Raw genomic sequence first — 24,321 nt, forward strand, 5'->3', positions numbered from 1 at the left:
CAGGAACTGACTCAGTGATTTCTTGAGAAGATAGCCTCAACTATTAGTGATTGACAAACGTTGTATGAAGGTTAAGCCTCACATTGTCAGAATTATTTCCAGTTTGAGAACAACTTATACCTCCAGATCAGCGGCACAGCCATGGGTACACGCATGGCCCCACAGTATGCTAACATCTTTATGGCTGACCTAGAACAACGTTTCCTCAACTCCTGTCCCCTTTTACCCCTTCTCTACTTACGCTACATCGATGACATCTTTATGATCTGGACGCATGGCCAAGAAACACTGGAGATATTCCACAGAGATTTCAACAACCTACACCCCACCATCAACCTCAGCCTGGACCATTCTACACGAGAGGTCCATTTCCTGGACACCACAGTACAAATCAACAATGGAAAATTAGACACCACTCTCTACAGACAACCCACTGACTCAGTTACCTACATGCTTCCAGCTGCCACCCAGAACACACCATACGATCCATCGTCTGTAGCCAAGCCCTTAGATACAACCGCATCTGCTCTAATCCCACTGACAGAGACCAGAAGCTTCAGGATCTCTACCAAGCATTTATAAACCTCAACTACCCACCTGGAGAAATAAAAAAGCAAATTGAAAGAGCCAGATGAATACCTAGAAACCATCTACTTCAAGACAGACCCAAGAAAACTAACAATAGAACACCACTTGTCATCACCTACAACCCCCAACTTAAACCTGTCCAACACATTATCAATAAACTACAGCCTATACTGGAACAGGATACCAAACTCCGAGAGGCTCTGGGAGACAGACCCATAGTCTCCTACAGACAACCACCTAACCTCAAGATGATTCTTACCAACAACGACAGGACATACCACACTAATACCAACCCTGGTACCTTCCCTTGCAACAAACCCCGCTGCCAGCTTTGTCCACATATTCACTCTGCTGATACCATTATTGGACCTAACCAAGTGAGTTATAAGATCAAGAACACATATTCCTGCGCATCCAGAAATATAATTTATGCTATCATGTGCCGAAAGTGTCAGTCTGCTATGTACATTGGACAAACGTCTCAGACACTTCGACAAAGGATCAATGCCCACAAAACAGATATCAGACAGGATCACAAAGAAAAAAGTTTCTTGCCATTTCAACCAGAAAGGCCACTGTCTCAACGACTTAACCACCTGCATTCTGGTACTAAGACCTTTTAAATCTCCACTTGAAAGGGAATCCTCTGAACTGTCATTCATGCTAAAATTTGACACACTCTGGGGGGAATTGAACAAAGACACCAACTACCTTACCCATTACAAAGATAGCTTCCCCAATTATCACCTCTAATACCATTAGCTCACAGACATCTATCTTTCCCCACCTCTAATATCATTAACTCAGACATTTACCTTCCTTTCCCCCCGCCCCCGCGCATCCCGCTTCTGTTCTGATATGTGATTTGTCCTTTCATATGTGTTCATTTTTTTAAATTGTATCCTTTGGTATATATGGTTATGACTATTTTCTTCCTCTATTTGAACTGAGGAAGTGGGTCTGGCCCACGAAAGCTCATCATCTAATAAACCATCTTGTTAGTCTTTAAAGTGCTACGTAGTCCTGCATTTTATTGTCAGAATAATCTGTGATCAGGCAATACATTTTACATACTGACATCCAGATTTCAAGGAATGCTCAACCAATTGTAGTGCTTATTGTTAGAGTGGTGGGTGCTTAGCACTTGTTCCCTGGAAGCTGGGCACTTTTGCCACTGTTCTGGAGTGATTCAAATGCAACCTTGCTGATTAGCAGAGTACCTACAGATAGGTTTTCTTTCTCCTGGTGGTGCCATTTGCACATGATCAGTGCGTGCACATAAATGTTTCCTGCATATACATAGAAAAAATCCACATATAGATGGAGATTGAGAATTCTTAGCACTTCTGAAAAATCAGGGCCAGCGCGACTTGTCTGAGGATACAACATGAGTGACTCTGGAAAGAATCTGAGCCCTTGAACTGTCTAGATTTGTGAAACGTAAGTGCAGCTATGAAGGTCATTCTGATAACTAATAAGATACCTTCAAATGTATGAGGCATAGTTGTCTTGTGGCACTGTTAGCCTTGACTATCTTGTTCATACCCCTGCACTGTTCCACTGACCTGATTTGGGTGATACTTTGTGAATAGAACATAGCTGTCCAGGATTGTCCTACATTACCCTATTAATAATTAGCCACACATCTGGTGTTTGACTGCAATGCCTGGTTGAAAAGGGACCGTAGTGGCTTGAGTCCTAGAAGTTCACTTGCTGGCACAACAGGACTAAGGTAAGCTTCCAGCTTGCCTTGATTCTGAGCAGCTCTTGGAAGTAGCTGCCATGTTACTGCAGCCCATAGGCCCAGTGGTGATCAGGGAAGCTCTACATGCTGTCCCCGCTGGTTCTGCAGCTTCCATTAGCCAGGGGCAATTGTGGAGGATGGCATCTGTACCAGGGGCAGCGAACTAGGGTGCTAAGTTCAATGGTCAGAGGGGTAGCCATGTTAGTCTGAATCTGCAAAAGCGGCAAGGAGTCCTGTGGCACCTTATAGACTAACTGAAGTGGAGGAGCATAAGCTTTCGTGGGCAAAGACCCACTTCGTCTCATGCATCTGGCGAAGTGGGTCTTTGCCCACGAAAGCTTATGCTCCTACACTTCAGTTAGTCTATAAGGTGCCCCAGGACTCCTCGTCGCTAAGTTCAATGGGGCACCCAACAGTGATGCAATATCATTGAGGGGGTTGGGGGGGGGTGCCGATTGCAGGGTTCGCCTAGGGCGCCAGTTGCTGGCAGCTAGTCTAGGAGCTGCCCCTGAATTCTGTACCCAGGAGCAGGATCCAGGGAGCAGAGCTGCCTAGTTGTGTGTCCGGCTAGGCCCTGCACGGGCTGGAAGCAGCACAGCCAGAGCTGACAGGGAACCTGCTGTAGTCCCTCTGCACCCCCCAGCTTGAGCCCCCTAAGTGCCACCCACCCACAGCCTGCACCCCAGAGCCCCCAGCTGGAGCCCCCTCCCCAGCCCCAATCCCGAGCCTGCTCTCACACCGCAACTCCATATCCCCGCACAGTGAAAACGAGCGTGTGGGGGGGGGGGGCGAGCTGGGGGCAGCCGGTTTGGTCTCGTGCCATGGTGTTGGCAACCCTGGTTTAAAGAGCCCCCCCCCTTGTTGCCCTGGCAACGGCAGCGCCGCTCCGAGACCAGCCCAGCGAGGCAGGTGTGAGCAAACGTCATCCCTCCTCAGCCCGGCTACTTCCCGTCCGCCCCGCCCAGCTCTCGGGGGGAGGCAGCCAGTGGCGGCAGGGGGGGGGGGAACCCCGCAGCTGGAGGATTTCGTCCCTCAGCCCCCGCTGCCAGAGGGCCCTTAGGCCGAGCAGTGAGGGTGGGGGAGGGGCAGCACTGCTCACGCGTTCCCGCCCAGCCGCCCGCGGGCCCCTTTCACACAGCGTTCCGGGCCGTTGGTGCGTTGCATGCTGGGGGAGCAGCCGCAGGGACCAATCAGCAGGCGGCTGCTGGTGGCGCGTGGGTGGTTTTTTTTTTTTTTTTTTGTTACACACCAGCAAACCGACGGGAGGGTGAGTGCGCGCGGGCGGGCCCGGCGGGGGGAATCCCCGGCAGGGGGCGGGGAGCGGCAGGGGCGGGGCTGGGATTCCAGGGGACACCCTGCCGTCGGAACATGGAGGCTGCAGAGCCCCCTGGGGTAGGCAGCCCCGCGGACCCGTGGGGGGGGGAGGAGCCCAGCAGCCCCCCACCAGCAGGAGAACGAGTCTCCTGCCGTCTGACAGGCGGGGCCTGGGGCCTGCCCCGCGCTGGGGGGGGGAGGGAGGCTGCTTCGCCCCCCGGGTGAGGGGGCCTGGCCTCTGGGGCCGGGGCTGTCTGCTGCTGGTGGAGCGGAATGTGCGGGGACGTGAGCTGTGTCATGTGTTCCGCCGCCATGGTAACAGGCGCATGGAAACTGTGTCTACACTGGCCACTTATTCCGGAAAATCAGCCGCTTTTCCAGAATAACTTGCCAGCTGTCTACACTGGCCCCTTGAATTTCTGGAAAAGCACTGACGAGCTACTGTAACATCATCAGTGCTTTTCCGGAAAAACTATGCTGCTCCCGTTCGGGCAAAAGTCCTTTTCCAGAAAACTGTTCCAGAAAAGGGCCAGTGTAGATAGCACAGATTTCTTTTCCGCAAAAAAGCCCCGATTGCGAAAATGATGAATGGGACTTTTTTGCGGAAAAGCGCGTCTACACTGGCAGGGACGCTTTTCCGGGAAAAGTGCTTTTCCGGATAAGCATCCTGCCGATGTAGACGCGCTTTTTCCGGAAATACTTATAACGGAAAACTGTTCTGTTTTTAAGCATTTCCGGAAAAGGGTGCCAGTGTAGACGTAGCCATAGGCTGCCTCTAGACTGGCATGATTTTGCAGAAATACTTTTAACGGAAAAGTTTTTCTGTTAAAAATATTTCCGCAAAAGAACGTCTATATTGGCAAGGGTGCTTCTGCACAAACAGTGCTTTTGTGCTAAAGCATCCGTGGCCAAGCTAGATGAGATTTTGTGCAAGAAAGCCCCGATCGCTATTTTAGCCATTGGGGCTTTTTTGTGCAAAACAGTTCTCCCTGTGTACACTGGCCTTCTTGCACAAGTATTCTTGCGCAAGAGGGCTTTTTCCCAAGCGGGAGCGTGAAAGTATTTGCGTAAGAAGCACTTATTTTGTACATTACAAAGTCAGTGCTCTTGCACAAATTCAAGTGGCCGATGTAGACAGCTGGCAAGTTTTTGCCAGTCTAGACGCACCCATAGACTCATTAGAGCTAAAAGAGACCTCAGGAGGTCAGCAAGTCCAGCCCCCTGCCCAAGGCAGGACCAATCCCAACTAAATCAACCCAGCCAGGGCTTGTCAAGCCGAGACTTAAACACCTCTACGGATGGAGATTCCACCACCTCCCTAGGTAACCCACTCCAGTGCTTCACCACCCTCCTAGAGAAATAGTTTTTCCTAATATCCAACCTAGACCTCCCCCACTGCAACTTGAGACTTGCTCCTTATTCTGCCATCCATCACTATTGTGAACAGCCTTTCTCCATCCTCTTTGGAACCTCTCTTCAGGAAGTTGATGGCTGCTATCAAATCCCCCCTCACTCTTCTCTTCTGCAGACTAAACAAACCCAAATCCCTCAATCTTTCCTCATAGGTCATATGTTATGGGAACAAATAAATAACATTTCTCTTTCTCCATACTCCTCTATCATAACCTCCGTAGCTTTCTCTTTTCTAAGTTGAAAGTCCCAGACTTATTAATCTCTCCTCATATGGGAAATGTTCCAAACCCCTAATTATATTTTGCCCTTTTCTGAACATTTTTTCAATGCAAAGATATCTTTTTTGAGATAAGTGACCACATCTATATGCAGTATTCAAGATGTGTGTGTTCCATGGATTTAGGTAGAAGCAATAAAATATTCTCTGTTTTATCTATCCCTTTCTTAATGAATCCTAACGTTTGCTTTTTTGACTGCTGCTGCACACTGAGTGGATGTTTTCAGAGAACTATCCAGTGATTCCAAGATGTCTGTCTTGAGTAGTAACAGTTAATTTAGTCACCATCACTTTATACATATAGTTGGGATTATGTTATAGTTGGGATTATGTTTTCCAATATGCATTACTTTGCATTTTTCAACATGAAAATTCATCTGCCATTTTGTTGCCCTGTCACCTAGTTTTGGGAGATCCTTTTGAAGCTCTTCTTTGGACTTAACTCTCTTGAGCAGTTTTTATTACTGAAGATGGAGAAAGGAAGTACCATGACAAGCTGTTCTGGATTACTTTCTGACACATAGGAAGGAACTGGTTGAGAATTTGAAGGTGAAAGGCTGCTTTGGTTGAAAGTATCATGAAATGGTTGTATTCACGAGTCTTAGAAATGGCAGGAGGGAAAGCAGAGGAATAAAGACAATGGACTTTGAAAAGGCAGACTTTAGCAAACTCAGAATTGTTAGGTAAGATCTTAAGGGAAGCAAAACTAAGGGGCTACGTCTACACTGGCCATTGTTATGCAAGAATATATGCAAATGAGGCGCAGTGATGAATATCACTGCGCCTCATTTGCATACTTAATGAACCACCATTTTTGAGCAAGAAGGAGCAGTCTACACTGCTCCTTCTTGTGCAAAAACCCCCTCTTGCACAAGAGCCATTCTGCCTGAAAATAAGCGGCAGATCAGCTCTTGCGCAAGAGGGAGTTTTTGCGCAAGAAGGAGCAGTGTAGACTGCTCCTTCTTGCGCAAAAGCCCCTTGCGCAAAAATGGTGATTCATTAAGTATGCAAATGAGGTGTGGTGATATTTATTGCCACGCCTCCTTTGCATATGGCAGCGTTTCCCAAACTGGTACCAGGCTGCGGGAAAAAAATACCGGGCCTCAGCGTAGCTGTCAGGGTGTTCCAGGCTCCCGGACTGCCTGTGCAGCGCCGGGTTCCCCAAGCCCTCTGCTGCGCTGGGCGGATGCAGCCATATGTTTCAGGCTTCCGGCAGAAGCATAGTGAGGGTTACCAGGTGAGCTCTTATTGCTGGCTGTGGAGGCGGGAGGAGGGGTTGGATATGGGAAGCAGGGTCAGGGCAGTGGAGCTGCCCAGGGGAGATAAGGAGGGGAATCGGCCGGCAGAAGTAGGGTTGTCCGGGGGGTGGGAGCAGTGGGGCTGGCCAGGAGAGATTGCAAGGGGGGGAACCGGCTGGCAGGGGCAGTGAGGCTGGCTGGGGGAGATCGCAGGGCTGGCTGGGGAACCGGCTGGCGGAAGCAGGGCTGGCAGGGGCAGCAAGCTTACCAGGAGAGATCGGGAGAGAATCAGCTGGTGGGGACAGCGGGGCTGGCCCGGGGAGAGGGAGGGGGGAGAGAATCGGCCAGCGGGGAGCAGGACAGTTCAGGGTGCATGCAGATCCTGAATACAAATGTAAAAGCAGTGCTTTTTAAATATCCCCACTGCTGACAGTGAGGTTTAAAGGCACTACAATGTGTCAGAATGGAGAGAACCTGGTGCATTCACCATCCGGAATGAGAATATGGATAAAAAATTCCAAAGATGGTGTCAGCTTTCTGAAAATAAATGAGCCCCTTTTCAATACACGATGTGGTGGTGCAGGGTTTTATTGGATTACAGTCCATGTTTCCAATCCATATTCCCTTAACTTGCTGGTAAGAATGTTGTGGGTGGCCGTATCAAAAGCTTTGCTAAAGCTGGCCCTGGGGGCTTTGGGAGGACCAAAACCAACGTATTTGCATATTCATCATTTGGTTAATGAATATGCAAATATGCAAATGAATGTCACTAGTCCTCCAAAAGCTCGTGAATGGATTTACTGGTCCCCATGTTTAAAAGTTAGGGAACCCCTGGCATATGGTCTTATGCAAGACTGGCCAGTGTAGACGTAGCCCCTAGGGAGAAAAGAGCCCTGGAGTATTGCTAGTTTTTCAAAGAGACTTTATTAAAGCTGACAAGAGAAACCCGTCCTAATGCATAGGGGAAGTAGGAAATAAGGTGAAACACCATCTTGGCTTAACCAGGAACTCTTCAATGACCTGAAACTCAAAAAAGAGTCATACCAAAAGTGGAAAGTGGGTCAGGTTATGAAGGATGACTATAAACAACAGAAGCAAAAAAGGGTAGCAGGAAAACATTTTATGAATATAAGAGGAGCAAAAGGAGGATCAAGGACAGGGCAAATTTTTATTCAGTGGGAAGGGAGGGACAATACAGGTCATGCAGCAATGGTCCAGGTGTTAAATGGCTTGTTTAGTTCCGTTTTCACCAAAAAGGTTAGCAGTGGTCCTACTAACTAAAAATCAGGGGTAAATAGGGTAGGATCTGAGGCTAAAAGAAGTTAAGAATGACTTAGACAAGACAGATGTCTTCAGTTAGTGTGGGCCTGATGAATACTTAAGGAATGGACTGAAGAGGTCTCTGAGCTATTAGTGATTAGACTGGAGAAGAGCAAACATAGTACCTGTCTTAAAAAGTGGAATAAGGAGAACTAGGGGAGTTATAGAACAGTCATCTTAACTGGAAAGATAATGGAGCAAATAAACTCTCTATTTGTATGTAGCTAGAAGGAATAAAGTGATAAGTAACACGCACCATTAATTTGTCTAAAACAAATCATGTCAAACCAACTTACTGGCTCCCTTTGACAGGCTAATGAGCCTGGTGGAGAAGCAGTAGATATTGCATATCTCTGCTTTGGTAAGGCTTTTGATATTGTCTCATATAACCTCTGATGGAGAGTCAGCAGTGCAGGAGGGAAGGGCGTATATTATTTCAGGCCATATTATTTCAGGCCAGCCCCCTGTGCATTCCAGCTCCTGCCGAGCCCACTCCCCCCACTCCCCGTGCTGCTGCCTCAGTATCAGAGGAAGTAGCGGAGAGGGGGCAGATGGGAGCTGGTGCACATAGGGAGACAGCTTTTAAGATGGCTCGCCATGCGTGCCAGTTCCCACAGACCTGCCTGCCCCCCATTCTGCTGCCTTTATCAGAGGCTCCAGTGCAGGGGGTGGGGGAGGCAGGCAGGAGTTGGTGCGAGCAGGGGGAGCTGGCTTAAAAGCTGGCTTTCCATGAGCACCAGCTCCTGCTTGCCCAGTTGCGTGTAAACACGTTTACAGGAATAAATGTAAACATCCCTAAGGCACAACTGAGTGGAAAGCCATGCTCTGTTGTTGTTTTAACTGATGGTTCAGTGTCAAACTTGAAGGGCATGTCAAGAGGGAGGGGCCCTGCAGGAATTTGTCCTTGGTCTGGTGCTTGTCAATATTTTCATTAATGACTTGAATAGACTTACAAAATTTGCAGAGGACACCAAGATGGGAGGGGTTGCAAACACTTTGAAGGATGGGGTTAGAATTCAAAAATGATCTTGACAAACTGGAGAAATAGTCTGAAATAAAAATAGGGTGGAATTCAATAAGGCCAAACACAAAGTACTACTCAGGAAGAAGTAATCAGTTGCGCAAATACAAAATTGGAAATGCCTGCCCAGGAAGGATCGAGGGGAGTGGATCACAAATTGAACGTAGTATAGACCATACTGTATGTTATGAAATTGCCAAAAAAAAAAAAAAGTGAATGACATTCTGGGATGTATTAGCAGGAGTCTTGTAAACAAGAGATGGGAAGTAATTCTTCCTCTCTACTCAGGACCTGGCATGGCTTCTGTTGGGCTACATCTACACTACCGGGTTTTGCCAGCAGAGAGTATGCTAATGAAACACTCATTAGCATTTGTCACGCTGTCATTTGCATATTATCTGCCCGAGGCTTTTTGCTCAAGAGGTTTTTGCACAAAAGCAGTGTAGACGGATCCGTTTTTGTAGAAAAACTCCCTTTTGTGCAAGATCTGTATACCTCCTTTTTTGAGGCATAAGGATCTTGCGCAAAAAGCCTTGGGCAGAGAATATGCTAATGACAGCATGACAAATGCTACTGAGCACTTCATTAGCATACTCTCTGCTGGCAAAACCCGGTAGTGTAGACGTAGCCTTGGAGTACTGTGCCCAGTTATGGGCGCCATGCTTCGGGCAAGATACTGTCACATTGGAGAGCTACAACAATGATGAAAGGTATAAAAAACATGACCTATAAGGAAAGACTGAAAAACTTGGATTTGTTTAGTCTGGAAGAAAGACTGACAGGCAAATGATAAGTCAAATTTTATTCTGAGGAGGAGGGCTATAAATTGTTCTCCTTATCCTCTGAGAACAAGATATGAAGTAATGGACTTAAATTGCAGCAGGGGATATTTAGGATAGACATTGGGAAGTATTTCCAAAATACAGGTTGAACCTCTGTAAACGAGTACTCTCTTGTCCGGCAACATCCCCTGGTCCAGGAAGACCATGGGTGTCCCAAGACCAGAGAGTCCTGGTGAAGCGCTGGTGCTTAGGAGCCCTGCAGACTGGCAGGGCTGCTGGCAGCAAGCTGCTAGCAGGGCCAGGAGCTTAGTTCCCCACTGCTGGCCGTGCCCCTGCGCCGCAGCGGGACTGCTCACAGGGACTGCCCAGTGGGACCAGGAGCCTAACGTGCCCCAGTGGAGCCCGAAGCGCCCCAGTCACGCTGTGCAGTGTACTCCAGCTGGACTGCCCGGGGCAGGGGGCCGGAAGCCCGGCATGCTGCAGCAGGGCTGCCTGGCAGAGCCAGGAGCCTCAATGGAGCCTGAAGCCCAGAGTGCTGGAGCATGCTGCACAACCTCGCTGGAGTGCTCCGGGACCTGTCAGGCAGCCCCACAGAGCAGCTCCTAGCCCCTCTGGCAGCCTAGCTGGAACATGTTGGGCAGCCGGAGTGCAGGCAAGGGCGGATGGGGACCAGTGGGGCCTTCAGTGGGTCCAGGGCTGGGGAGACAGTAGCAGGAGGGCAGATATCCCCTCCCCTGGTCCAGTAAGATCCCTCATCTGGGACTGGTCAGGTCCCAGTGGTGCTGGATGAGGGAGCTTCAACCTGTATAAGGGTAGTTCAGTGGAACAAATTACCTAGGGGAGGCTGTGGAATCTGTCGTCTTGGAGGTTTTGAAGAACCTGCTAGATGTACACCAGTCAGGGACTGTCTGGATAATACTTAGTCCTGCCTCAGTGCAGGGGGCTGAGCTAGATTTTGAAATCCCTTTTCTCTGGCTTGCGGCCCAGCATGCTGGGTAATGAGGCAGACATACTGTCACAGCAAGTTTGTGTTGTTTACCTACCTTCACCTGTATCACTGCTGACAGAGGCAGCGTGGTCTAGCCATTAAAGCATAAGACTAGCTGTCAGTTCTTGCCCTGTTTGAGTCACTGATTCACATTCTGGCTTTGGCCAAGTCATTTCCTCTCTTTCTGCTCTAGTTAGTTCATCTGTAAAACATGCGTGACAGTACTGACCTACATATTTCTCCAGGGTCTTCTGAGGGCTGATTGCTGTGTGTACAGTCGTTAGAGTGTGTGCATTTCTAGGAATTATTACAATAGTGATGATGAAACCAAAAAATATTTTAAAACCCTAGGCCAAAGTTATCTAAGTGCTCCACCCCTCTAAAAATCAGGCTCCAGGGCTTTGTGCTTAGGCGTTTAGGCTAATCGGTTTAACTGGTTTTCACATTCTCATGCCGTGTTATTTAAACCGAACTCCATTTAAATATTTGTTTGTTTTAAATCATGATGGTTTATTTCTTCTGTTAGATTTTATAATTTCTTTTTTATTAACAGCACCCAGATTTGGGGCCTAAAGTACTTGATAACTTCCTGGAGGCAGGGGGTGGAGATGTAAAATGGTGCCTGTTTTTAGGGCATGTCTTCACTCCAGTCTGGATCAATGGGCAGCAAACGCCAGGTGCTCTCCGTTGACTCCAGTGTTCCACCAAAATGAGAAGAGTAGGCGGAGTGAACGGGAGAGTATCAGCTGTCGAAATACCACTGTGAAGGTTCCGCGGCAAGCAGATCTAAGTACAGTAACTTCTGCTATGTTATTCATATGGCTGAAGTACAGCCTGTGGCGGTATAGACAAAGCCTTAGAGTGCTTTTTCACAGGGAGTCTCAGTCCAACTGTCAGAAAACCCTCCAGCACTTGTAAGCGTCTCAATCGTCTGGCTCTTCCCATGCTGTTCCTTTGTGGAGTGCCCACAGTTATGCAACCTTCTCTGGCCCTAGCAGGGACTGTCGTACAGAAGATGGAGTCAGAGCAACTGGAGAGACTGCGTCATGCAAACCAAGACCTTCTAGAAAGGCTCAAGGCGAAGCAGGAAGAAATCAAGAAAGCACTTCCTCGCAAGCTGCTATCAGCAACCTCGCTTTCCAAAAGAACAACGTTCGCAGAGAGATCTGTTCCTCTTCCTAAGAGAGGGGTATGTGCTGGGCTGGGCTGGGCTGGGCAGAGCAGATAAGAGTAGTGCAAAGGAGCAGGGATGCTGTAGCACAAATGCATTTTCCTCTTTAACTGTGCCATGCCTTGGAGCTGAGGTTTCCTAATATAAAAGGCATTCTTCACACCTGCCATACCCACAGGCTTGGGGCTGGAAATGCTGAGGTCCACCAGGCACGGGGCGGGGAAGCAAATGGGCACCATGGGAAGCAGCAGCAGTACTGCCGAGAGATTCGCTGAGTGGTTGAAGTGTATATTCCTGGGGCTTGTGGTGTGCTCCAGTGGCCGTGGTGTCCACTGCAGAAGTATGTCTGTCTAGCAAAGGCTCCATCTCTCTGTCCCATGAGGCTCAAGATGGGAGAGAATGCAGGGCCTAGCTAGGCAGCATCTGTTACGTGGTATCTCCAGCTGAGGTAGGGATGTTAAAATATGTTTATTTGTGTAAACGTGTAACTGCTGAATTTTTCAGCAGTTACGTATTTACATATGTGTGGGGGGAAGCAAGAGCTGATGCGCAGGGGGAGCTAGCTTTTAAGCTGGGCTCTTGCCTCCCCACACCAGTACTGCTGCCTCCCTAGGAAGCAGCAGCCTGGGGGAGGGGAGCGGCTCCGCCGGAGCTGGCACACACAAGGAGACAGTTTAAAAGCTGGCTCCCTGTGTGTAACAACTCCCGCCTGCCTTCCACCCCTCCCCCACACACTGCTGTCTCTGTAGGATACAGAGGCGGGGTAAGGGTGCTGCATGTAACTGAGAAGGTTAACCAATGAGCCCAGGCTCATTGATGAACCATGTACTTGGATACAGGTTCACATCCCTGGTGGGAGGAGGGGTGTTTTATATCACTATCCTCTAATTCCCCTCCACCTCAGAGGCCACCTGTTGCAGCGATTCTCACCTGTGATGTAGCCTATTTGCACCCACTCCCTGCAGTGAGCAGATGTGGCTTAAGCACAACATGAGGCCTTCCCCTGCTCCCTCCAGAAGCCTCGGTAGGACGGTAGCGTGGCAGGGAGGACGAGCATAGAATATTACAAGAGGCTGAGCTGCCATTGAGTTATGGAGCTAATTCCTGAGCGGTCTCTGTGTGATGTGTGGGGCTCTGTGCTTGTTGCAGAAGGAGAATCACGTCCACGCTACGAAGGGCGCAGCGGACCCTGCGGGGTTAACCTCTGTGGAACCCGGAGCCAGCACAGCCAGGGCAGCCCTTCGTTCACCATTGAAACCCACAGCATGCAGCAGGGAGAGGAGAGGGATGCTGCACCTCCGAGCTGGGCCGGAGCTGGGCTCCCCTAAGGCAGAACGAAGCTTCACACCAGTAGCTGCCACCGCCAGAGAAACCTCCAGAATGGCTAGAAGCAGCAATGGCTTGAGAAGGCCAGAGGAAGAATCCATCCTTGTGAAACACAGAGAGAGCAGAAAGCAATCTACCTTCCTCCACAGTCCCCAGCAGAGGGGCAAGCCAAGGGCTGAGGCAAAGTCAGTGCCGGGCAGGACCCCAACGGAAGGGAACAGCCGGCGGCGAGCGGCTATTAGAGACCCCCAGACTCCCAAATCAATCCTGCTAACACCTCAGGGTAAAGAACCCAAGGTAAGGGCATCAAACCAGGTGGAGGGGAAATAAATACCAGAGTCCAAATTTTTCCATTCCTAGTAGTTGAGCCTGGGCCCCTGGCATCTCACCTTCCCCCTTTCTCTGTGCAGTGAGAGCCAAGCCCTCACCATGGACATATGGGACAGGTGGCTTGTATGGCACAGTTACTGGCTTCCCTCAAAGGGGCGGGGAGGGGTGGGTCAGGGCGGGTCACCTCCTTGTCCAACTTGTCTCCATAAGCACAGAGAATATGTCTGGCACAAATCGTTGCAGTCATCCTGATAGGCACCTCCGGGCAGCCCGTTGTAGTGTTGTCAGCACGGCAGGGCGCAACAGGCTTGGCCCAGCCAGACTGGGGCAGACTGTAGCGCAGCAGGCCTAGCTGTGCTGGAGTGTCCCCTCCCCCACAAAATCCCAGTTAAGCAGTTAATTGATTAAATAGGATTTTACATCCCTAATAGTGGCTCTGACTTGAGTAGCCGTGGCCACAGGTCTCCATTTTGCAGGTGGGGGAACAGAGGCAGAGAAGGCCAAGAGACTCACCCAAAGCCATATGCAGTGACTTGCTGGAAGAACTGAGACTAGAGCCCAGATTTCCCAGCCCAGGTCACTAGACCACAGCTGCCCCTCGTGGTGCAGCTAGCAGATACATCCCTTTGAGGAGCACAGTCCCTTGTAGCTGTATAAGGAGCTTTTGGTGAACCGTGAACTCATTTCTCCCCAGAAGGAAGCCAGCCGTGTGACTTTTCTGTCAGACCCTGAGGAATACACCATCCCTGCCACTAGCTGGTCAGTGCGTCCTTTCTTGGGCTACGACTGGATTGCAGGTGAGCCCCAACCTCCCGTTCCTTCCCCATTCCCCATCTGTGTAATCACTGGGGTGATTGGGTAACGCCAGGGGCAAAACCCCAACTCACCTCTCATGTGCCAAAGGGTACTGTCCGAGGTGCAGGCCCAGGCCTGGAGCTTTGGTGTGCTTTAGAGCCAGGGTGTGGTGAGCTGTTGTGGCAAGCTGCAAGCTGGCTATTGTCCTCAGCACAAGAGTTGCAGCTTTACCAAGCAGACACAGTTCCACAGTCGGTGCAGAAATGACTTGTGCTTTCCTGGAACGGCGTGAGGAGACTGGCCGGGAATCAGTACAGCTGCTGTGGGGCTGAGAGAATTCGAGTGGGGCACAGAGTTGCAGAAGAAGAACGAAGGAAATGAGGAGGAGAGATCGTTTCTAGGCTGGGCTCTCTGGATCAGTGATGCTGCCAGGTGTCGTTCCTTCAACAGAGCCAGATTCTCCGCAGTTGGCCGTATCTGCTGCTCTGACTAGTCGCCCTGTTTGGCACTCCGCACCTGGGTTAGATAAGCTTTGTTTTGTCACCCGATGTAATTCCACCTTTGAATTGCCTTCTCTGCTTACTGTTCCCAGGGCTGCTGGACACGGACTCATCGCTGTCTGAGAAATCGGAGCAGTACTTTTCCGAACTCAGGGAGTTCCGGCAGGTGAACAAGGAAGCATGTGTCCATGAGCAAGACCTGGGGTAAGGAGGGGGACTAAGGTGACAATGAGCTGTGCCAGGAACAAGGGAAGAACTGGTGGGAGGGTTTGCTATCTCCTGTCTGGAATAAGTGACTGTGAGAATCAGTGCTTTTTTAGTGATGGTACGCCCCGGTCCGGTGTACCGACACCTGTTTTCCCAGCATACAGGAAATGAACGACATTCCCCTCGGGCATACCGGCACCTTTTGTCAGAGGAGACTTCACCGGCATTTTCCTGGGGCGGCTTGGCTCCCGACAGAAGCCCACTCAGGACACGCGGTTCTTAAAGGAGCCACTTTTTTTGTGGGGGAGGAGATGCTCAACAGCTTTCCCCTGGGCACCTTTTTTCTTACAAAAAAAGCACAGGTGAGAATGGTCCGGGGTGGCTCATCCAGCCTATCAGCAGGCCACTGAGGCCATGTCTTTCCTCCAGGGAAGATCAATGCTGCCGTGATCCATCTTAGAGTTTGAGTTAGTGGGTCTAGTAAAGACCCACTTGATCAAACTCAGAGGGTGCCTCCGTTGGTGGCTGGTGCTCCTGCTCCTGCAAGGAGTAAGGGAAGCCTATGGGAGCATTTGCTCCCGTCGGCCTCCCGCTATGGGGACAGCGGGGAAACTCAAGTTAAGGTACGTAATTAGTGTTGCTGGAGTTGTATATCTTAATTCAACCTTCCCGCTTAGCGTAGAACTGGCCTGAGTGTTTGCTTTCTTTACGGGGAGATGTTTGCTATTGAATGAAAGCCTAGGGCAGAGGGTGAACTGTACCAGTCCTACATGGTCAAGAAACCAGGAACATCAGGTGGGGGAGCAATTAAATGGGTTTCTGAACTAGTCCCTGTCATCAAGGTCTGTCCCTGTCATCCTCTATCCAGGGATGGGCATTTGCTCTTGGAACAGCCCTTTCACTTCTTGATGTAAGCATGACGGATACTTGACGGATGATTTCCTCACCAAGCCAGTCTAAAGGGAAGTCTAGACAGCAAGAGACTCCTCCCCCAACATAGGCAACATGTCGGGGCATGAAGGGTCACATGCCCCTCCTCGGCATGGACTGGAGGGGCCAGTCAGCAGCTGGCGGAAAAACTAGCGAGGAGGGGCCTGATGCCCAAAGCAAGTGTAGTAGTCAGGGTTCACTGGTGTGGCATCTCCTGCTCCGTTTCTGATGATAACGGTTTGGCTGCGTTTGCTGCCCTATTCACTGTGTTGACCATACACAGTTAGTCAACACAGCAGACTCCGAGAGAGCCCCTAGGGAGCACAAAATCAGATAAGGATCGAAGGCACCCAGCCAGGTTTATTGCCAAACGAAATACGATAGTAGTTGTCAGTGGTGCAATGGCGAGTCTTTGCATATGTACCCCCGACAATGGACTCAGCTCAGTCAATGTAGGGATTCTGCTGTTGCCCCCTTGGCTGGACAAAGACACCTCTTCGGGGTGCACTTTTATAGACAGGTATAAAGAAGTTATACATCACTCCTGACGTATCAGGTTGCCTCCTCCGGTTACTTAGTTACCTCCCCTTATCTCATATAAGAGAGGTTCAATTAGTATCTATCGTGCTGTCAGTTTAGAGCCGGTCCTGAACCTAGGCCGGTATGCTCTTGTTACCTATGGGGAGGAGGTTGGTGTCAAGATGTTTCCTAACACCGTGTTCTGTTTTGACCCCTCTGGAATGTGTTTACAGCCTGTGCCTAGTACCTCTTAGATACGATTGTTTTTGTAATACCAGCCTTGTTCGTGCCAAGTTCTGTGAGCATGGCCTGCCTCTTGCTCCCAGCTTAACTCTGCTTTATATTAGCAAAGTCTTGCCCATTGCTGTCTAGGCTTCAGGCCTCATAGCTGGCCTGTGATACGTGGGCTTATGTCTCAGGCCTTCGTCTTACTACAGCGAACGGAGCAACTCGACCACAGTTCACTGTGCTCCTCTAGCCGCGTTGCTCTGGGGGGGTGCAAGACTGGCCTGCACTCACCTGCAGCCTACCCCGCAGAGCACAGCCAGCTGGGGTGGTTGCTCTGCTTCTCCTGGGGCAGCCCCTGACCCTGTTAGTCCCCCAGGCCACATTGCTCAGGGAAGTGGGCAGAGCAGAAATGGGCAGCAGGTGGAGCAAGGATGGGGAGAGGGCAAAGCAGGGAGGGGGCAGGGCCTGAGGTAGAGGGAGGTTGTTCTGGCTCTTTCGCAGGCGGGGGGGGCAGGGTCTCGTGGCTAGTGCCCCCTTACCTCAGCTCCCTTTCCTCAGTCGCTTCTGCCCCCCAACTAGGGGGATATTGCTGTTTTCACAGTGCACAGCTGTGACTGAATCTTTATTTCCCTAGGCTCGAGGCATCAGATTCCTTGGCTCCTTCGCAAGAAGCAGATTGCATTTCCAGTTCCCATCAGTGTAAGATGAGATGCCGTCCCAATCTAGTTTCTGTGCCCTGTGACTTTCTTTTTGGGAAACCCCTGAAGAGAGCCTTTTTGAAAAGGCCTGGGAGGAATTTACAGTTCAACGACTGTCTTGCCTCAGCAGGAGTCCTTTTGTTGAATCTCTTTCACACGGACTCTGTCTCTGCAGAGTTCTCTGTAATTGCCCTGACCCACTGTGCTTTGAGTTCAGTTACATCTGTGTCTGTTTTCAGGAAATAGTTGAAGAGGAGGGAAAGTAACATGTACAAAGTACTTTGGGAGAAAAGCAGCCCTTTGTATAGGAGGGCTACTCAACATGCGGCCCGTGGGCCAACTGCTGCCTGTTTGTTTGTGGCCCGCGGTGCGGTTTGGGTTTACTGTGCAGTTTGGGTTGATATTACATTTTTTAGTCGTTAAATGCTTGGACTGTTGTTGCTCATTAAAAGTGGTGTCATATGGGAGGAAATTGGGTAACTATTGCATTTTATTAATATCAGCAGAACTGACTTAAATGGGGCCTGCGTGTTGTGTAGTCTTGCCTTAATCTTTGAATTCATGCCTGTCAGTGTGAAAGAAGCTATTTGCATTTATATTTGCATGTACATGCAACCACATTAAGTTGCGGCCCTCAGCATGTGCTGTGAGTATCATTGTGGCCCCAGGGCTTCCAAAGTTGAGTAGCCCTGCTATATAGTGTGTATGGTGCCTGGTGTGCTTGAAAGCCAGGCTCTGAGGAGAAGCTGCCGGCTATGAGTGACACGATGCTCTCTCCTCTGTGTGGCAGGTGTTTATTGCTATCGGTTAAATAGGCGCCTCTTTACCATCCCTGTGGATTCTGGGTCTGCCTGCCCCGTGTGCAAGACCCCGCGAGCCCGAAGGCCTCCAGAGACACTGGAAGAACCAGCCTACGTCAGGTCTGTACAGACGGGCTCTGCGGTGCTCATCGCCTGTATTGCAGGAAGCCATCGGGGCAGAAAAAGCGAGAGCTCAGCATGTGGGAGGAGGCCCCTTTGAAGTGCCTCCTTATAAAGTTGCTGTCTTAGTGCAGAACAGGAGTGGGAAAACTGTGGCCCGTGGGCAGCAACTGGTTTGTTAGTCATCCTCACCTGGCCTGGAGCTTCTGCTGGGGAGCAGAACTGGGGGCTTGCCTGACTCCACATTTGCCTGACTCCCTTCCCCAATTCTGATCCCGCTCCTGCCCTCGATCCCAATTTGGAGCCACCTCCCACTCCCCAAATCTCTCATCCCCAGCCCTACCCCAGCGCCCACCCCCTCAGTCAGAACCCTCCCCCCCTCCAACAGCGCAGCTGCAATTTTGTCATCATTCATGGCCCACCAGGCCATTTCCATATCCGCAGGCCAAAAAGTTTGCTAACCCTGGTGTAGAGGGAGGTCCGGGCTTTGAAAAGGGTCCTATTCAGCTTTGTTGTAAGCAGGAGCAGCTCCCATATAGAGCCTAAGGCAGATGTACCCTCTTACCTCAGGGCTGCATTTAGTCCAGACTTTGGATGTACAGCTCCAGCCCCAAGGATCTTATCCAGCCCATTGACTTGAGTAGGCGTTGGATGGGGCCCTAAGACTCCAGTGGTGGAAGGAGGAGTGCAGATGCCTCCTTCTCTGAGATTCTCTTCTGGTGGACCTGTGCAGTTACTTCCTCTGGTTGGTTGCAGGGTCAGCATTCCCAGGTCCACCCTCCTGCCTGCCTATAAGTTCAGAATCCATCGCAGGAAGAGCTTTGAACCAACGGACAATCTGGCTTTACCCTCGGTAGGTTTCCACCTTCCCATGTGACTGTTAGGCAGGAGGCTGCATCGTCACCAGGTGAATGGTAATACCAGCATGTTCCCAAAAGTAGAGGACCAAGAGCCTTGATGTAGAAATGCTAGGGATGAGTTTCCGCTCAGATGCCAAAGCTGAACACCCGCAGACTATGGGGCAGTTCAGAGGTAGGCTTGGAGGCTAGCCAAATTATTGTGAGAGTCAGGAAGAGCCCAACCTAGGTGCAGCCTCTGCAGCTCATGCCCCTCTGTAACACAACATAATTCATACAATCCTCTGAATAGTGTGCGTGTCCAAGCGGTGAACACAGAGAGCAGATGCCGGAAGAGCTGGTTCAGCAACTCTCCTACAGACAGACAGGGCAAAAGAGCGCAGCAGAAAGAGAAAAACAGATGGTGTCTTTACTGTTTGCAAATGGCAAATAGCTTTTGCCAGTAAAATGCAGTGAACAGAAAGTAAAAGGAGACAGGCAGAATGAATGGGCAGATTGTGGGCCAAAACCCTAGAGCAAAGAAGGTAGGCGTTTATAAAGACAAGGTGACGCAGGGTATGTCTACAAATCAAATAAAGTCCCACGACTGGCCATACCAGCTGACTCAGGCTCCCGGCGCCCAGGCTGCTGGGCTATTCACATTGACTGAAACATTTTGTAAATTCAAGTCAATTTCACTAATCTGTCTCAGTAAAATAAACCAAACTGTAAAATATTGTTTTCCAGGAAAATAGAAACATTTAGTTTTGACCATTTCTTAAGGAAACATTCTGACTTTTTTTCAGTTCAAAACAACTTAATTTGAAATTTCTTTCAATTTGATTAAAAAAAAAACCTTTCTAAATTGGAAGGAAATGTTATGTTTTGGATCAAGCAAAACAGTTTGATACAACACAAATGTTCTTTTGGCTTGTCAATCCCCTGAAAACTTTAAAAGTACCATATATACTCAATCCTAAGCCTAATGTTTTTGGTAAAAAATCATGCAGTACATAGCAGCAGTTGGTTTATGAATGGGTCGTTGCATTTTACCAATTTTTTTTTAACTTGGTGTGAGGGGCAGTGGTCGGCCAACTTCAGTTCCCAGTCCGGCAGGGCAAACTGCTGACATGCCGGAATGTTTTATGTACCTGGAATGTCTGCAGGCACGGAGCCCCTGAGCTCTCAGTGGATGCTGTTCACCATTCCAGGTCAACGGGAGTGGCAGCAAGCAGCAGCTAGCACATCCCTAGGACCACGCTGCTTCCCGCAGCTCCCATTGGGTGTGAACTGCAAACAGCAATCAATGGGAGCTGAGAGTCTTCGTGCCTGCAGATGTTTCAGGTAAACAAAACGTTCCGATGTGCCAGTGGCTTATGCTGACAAGCTGGGACTGGAAGTTTGTAAACTGCCAATATAGAGTCAGCTGTTGAATGGTTCATTGTGATTTTTACCATTTTTTTTAACTTGTGGGGTCAGCTTATGAACAAATGGGCTTATGGTCGAGTATATATGGTAGCTCTTAGGATACAACCTGAAACTTTAATTTTTAATGCCAGATTATTTTTATAGCTCCAGCCTAGATTCAGTGTGGAGGAGCTGAGTGGGTAAATGGAGATGAGGCCAGTGCATTGAGTTCACAGAACTCAGGAAGCTGATGACATATCTTGCAACTATGTGTTGTACACAGTGTGGTTGCTCCCATGTGGATCCCACCATAAAAGAGCAAGCAGGTTTTTATCTCACCCATCTTTTCTCTCATTGCAACCCCCTTTGATTTGATATTTGGTTTCAAACAGCAAAAAGGAAACCTTGATTTAAATAATACATTTTAATCTTCTTTGTGTTTGTACTTTTACTTATTTCCGTACAGAAATGTTGGGTGTGATTGCTTGGTACTTCTTCTTTTTTGCTAACCAAGAAATTCTATAGCTTAACATTCATTTATTGAGATTCTTAATTTGGCTACTTTTTTATTGTTAGAAAATAATGCAATTTATTACATTTTATTATGATGCATTATGTTTTATTATGATGCATCACATTTATGAAGCATTTCTTATTTAGTAGACAATACATTTTTAATTGCATTTTTTGCCACAAGCTGCATTTGGATGGAAGTTGGAACACAATTAAAAGTGCCCAAACCCAGCATCTTAAAATGTTTTTTTTTTTTTTTAAAGTAAGCATGCTGGATGCATAAGAAAACATTAACTGAGGTCATCAAAACGTTTTGTGTTTTAAAACTAACTGATTTATTAAACAAAGGAAGTACTACCTATAGTAGTGAATTCAACAGATTGTTTCTGGTCACCATGTCCTTAAAGATCTTAGAACTAGTAGATTTCACCATTCTTAAACTGCAGCAAGGGAGATTTAGGTTGGACATTAGGAAAAAGTTCCCAACTGTCAGGGTAGTCAAACACTGGAATAAATTGCCCAGGGAGGTTGTGGAATCTCCATCTGTGGAGATATTTAAGAGTAGATTAGATAAATGTCTATCAGGGATGGTCTAGAAGACAGTATTTGGTCCTGCTATGAGGGCAGGGGACTGGACTCGATGATCTCTCAAGGTCCCTTCCAGTCCTAGTATACTATGATACTATGATTTCACACCTGTTTTTTATCTATTGATTGGAAAAGAGGGTGGGAATAAACTTGCCTGTTTTCTGACTCGTAGTGCGTTTCTCAGCTTTGAACTGAACTAGTTGACTAAACTGCAATGAAGAAAATTCTCTGTCTAGTTGCAGAATAGGCTCCTGCAGTTAAAATCTGGTTTACCATTTCAATGAATTCTGACTAAGCACTTAGCCAGTAACTTCCATCAGTTCTGGGTTTTGACTTTCTTTAAAACTTTAGAAGTCAACATATACTGTATGACTGTTATTACTTGTATTTAATGTAAAAGATGTTAAGAGTCTAGTAAAGTTAGGCCTAAACATAGTTTGTTCTAATTTCAAATTTAATTTTAATTAGCTTTAATTGGGGGGAGGTGTATTTAATTCAAATTTTTTAAAATCTAATTATTTTGATTTAATTGATTTTTAAACTGCTTTTGGAAATGGCTGGAAGTCAGTGAAGGCGGGGAAAGAGAGAGCAAGTTTGGCCACAGCACTTTAGAGCATCTGCAAAGTTCTCATCGGTCCCCTCTTTGTGACCATAAAGCTCTTAAAGAAATGAATTAAACAGTCTCTTGAGGCCTCCTTTTGGAGGGACTGGGCCGTGGCTTTTCTGGGGGTGGGGTGTACACTGGCAGAGAAGGCATTCACAGGAAGAACCTCTCCCCGCAGCACTGCCTGGCCGGCTGGGAGAACGTCGTCCCCTCCACCAGCCCCACACTTAGTAGTCTGGATCTGCGAACTTCACTGGAACAAAAACCCACTGACCCATCTCACCCGGTAAGAACAGGCTCTTTGGAGTCACACTTGCCCTGTTTTCAAGGGCCCAGCATCTTGCGTGTGCTTTGGGAAGGAGAGTAGTGCACTGACAGTTGAACAGGAAGCCGAGCACGCACTGGGCTCAGTTTCCCCACTTGCTGCATGTGGAGCTGAGAACATCAGCCTTCTAATGGGGATGCTGCAATGCTGCAGCATATGGTTGCAGCGAAAGGGTTAATGGAGATAGGAGACATGGTACTGCGCCAAAAGTGTGTTGTAAGGCTTTCTGTGTGGTCCCGAGATGGGGGAGTGGGTTGTTTGGTTTTATAGGTTGATTGAGTCTTTGTTTTGGTTCTAGACCTTGGCGTCCCGGATATCAGGAGGAACCAGGACGGACCAGCTCTTAAATCTGTCCCGCTCAGCTCATTTCAGACTTAGCCATGCTCAGCAGAGAGCTCGAGACCAGTCACTATACTACAGAGCAACTCTGAATTAAAGTCCTATTGTCTCAACCATGTGAGCTGCGGACCTGATTACCTCCCCAGGCGCCGTGTGGGATATTGGGAATGAGCAGAAATGACGGTGTTTGCCTGAAAACGAGCCTTTAGAGGAGAGATTTTTCTGAGCCCTGCGAGTGCAAATGCCCTCACAAAAATCCATTAGAATCACACAAGTTGCAATTAGCCAGTTGCGGAAAGTTTTGCATCTAACTGGCCATTTATGCACGCAGTCCCTGCAGTTGTGTGCATATTTGTACTTTCCCAACCAGGGGTATAAATTGAATGTACAGCGAACGTTGACTGTACATGGTCAGTTGCGGTAAGAGACATCTGGTAGGCTGAAGAAAACAGGATGACTAGTACTGATCCCTGTAACAGAACAGCCATAGGGGATGAGGCAGTAGACATATAGAGAGAGTTCATCCATTCAGCACATAAGAGCACTAAGGCTGACTCATCAAACCCAGGATTCTGACTCTCTGAACAAGGAGTTAGGACTCTGAGCTGCATGGCACAGCATGAGGTATGCAAAGATGCTCAATTTCATGCTTCCAGGAGGCTTGGGACTCAACTTCTTACGTTACGCAAGAATGACTGTGTTTTAGTTCCAGTTAGAAACACGTATTTCGATTTGCACATTATCTTTCAACAAAGGAATTGGTGAATCGTAGTTAACATAGACCTGCTGGAGAGGGGGGGAATGATTAGCCAAGAAAAAGGTGTTTTGTGAATCACAAGGCCACAGAATGCCTTAGAATGTTCTGAAGTTTTGTTTGCCTCTGATTGTAAAAGGCTGGGAAGGCATCTTGACAACCTGCTCATAGAATTTTTAATTGCATTGAAATAATTGTGTGTTTTGTGGTGTGCTTTTATTTTTTCTTTTGAAAACAAGAAAGGAGTTTTATATTTTCTCCTATAACACCTGAAATGTAGGAATTCTACAGATTGTAGTTAAGTCTTCTTAACACAGAAGAGTACTTAGAAACCTTGCTCCAAATTTATCCCTAAGGTGTAACATAGGGATGTAAAATCCCATTTAATTAGTTAACCGGAAGCAGCAGCCCCATGGAGAGCCATGGGTAAGGGGCTGCTCCCCAGGTACTGGTTAACCATTACCTGTTAAGCATCACTCATTAAGGGTAATGCTTACCAAGTAACTTGGTAACAGTTAATATCCCTAGCACAACACCATTGACTTCTTTGGGTTTACAACAAGAGATGTGTTGGGCTTATTGTCTGTTAATGTTACAGAACTTACTACAGGTACAAAATATAGGTTGTGAATTTTTCTAAAAAGCA

At 48.4% G+C, this 24,321-nt stretch overlaps 1 protein-coding gene across 8 annotated transcripts; it reads left to right on the plus strand.

Annotated features, from left to right (window-relative positions):
- Positions 1-3,458: 3,458 nt before the first annotated feature.
- MIIP (migration and invasion inhibitory protein) lies at positions 3,459-23,941 on the plus strand. Of its 8 annotated transcripts, none has more exons than XM_075906228.1 (10): positions 3,459-3,599; positions 11,684-11,874; positions 13,006-13,479; positions 14,207-14,309; positions 14,900-15,011; positions 17,326-17,390; positions 18,180-18,309; positions 19,066-19,162; positions 22,436-22,543; positions 22,881-23,941. In XM_075906228.1, the coding sequence occupies exons 2-10, from the start codon at positions 11,701-11,703 to the stop codon at positions 23,016-23,018; spliced, it is 1,401 nt and encodes a 466-aa protein (XP_075762343.1). In that variant the 5' UTR covers positions 3,459-3,599; positions 11,684-11,700; the 3' UTR covers positions 23,019-23,941. The 8 variants fall into 8 exon arrangements, 7 of the variants coding, with proteins under 7 accessions (XP_075762343.1, XP_075762345.1, XP_075762346.1 ...); XM_075906230.1 differs by having other exon boundaries at positions 3,518-3,599; positions 11,681-11,874; XM_075906231.1 differs by lacking the exon at positions 3,459-3,599 and adding an exon at positions 3,641-3,724.
- The last annotated feature ends 380 nt before the right edge of the window (positions 23,942-24,321 follow it).

This window comes from Pelodiscus sinensis, chromosome 23 (genome assembly GCF_049634645.1).
Source record: "Pelodiscus sinensis isolate JC-2024 chromosome 23, ASM4963464v1, whole genome shotgun sequence".
Classification (NCBI taxonomy): Eukaryota; Metazoa; Chordata; order Testudines; family Trionychidae; genus Pelodiscus; species Pelodiscus sinensis.

Bases quoted from the DNA above. Each gene is read 5' to 3' on its own strand.
- MIIP (XM_075906225.1), top strand. From the start codon at position 11,301: ATGGTGCCTGTTTTTAGGGCATGTCTTCACTCCAGTCTGGATCAATGG. The intron at 11,875-13,005 runs GTATGTGCTGGG...TGCTTGTTGCAG, and splicing joins TTCCTCTTCCTAAGAGAGGG to AAGGAGAATCACGTCCACGC. The intron at 15,012-17,325 runs GTAAGGAGGGGG...TTATTTCCCTAG, and splicing joins GTCCATGAGCAAGACCTGGG to GCTCGAGGCATCAGATTCCT.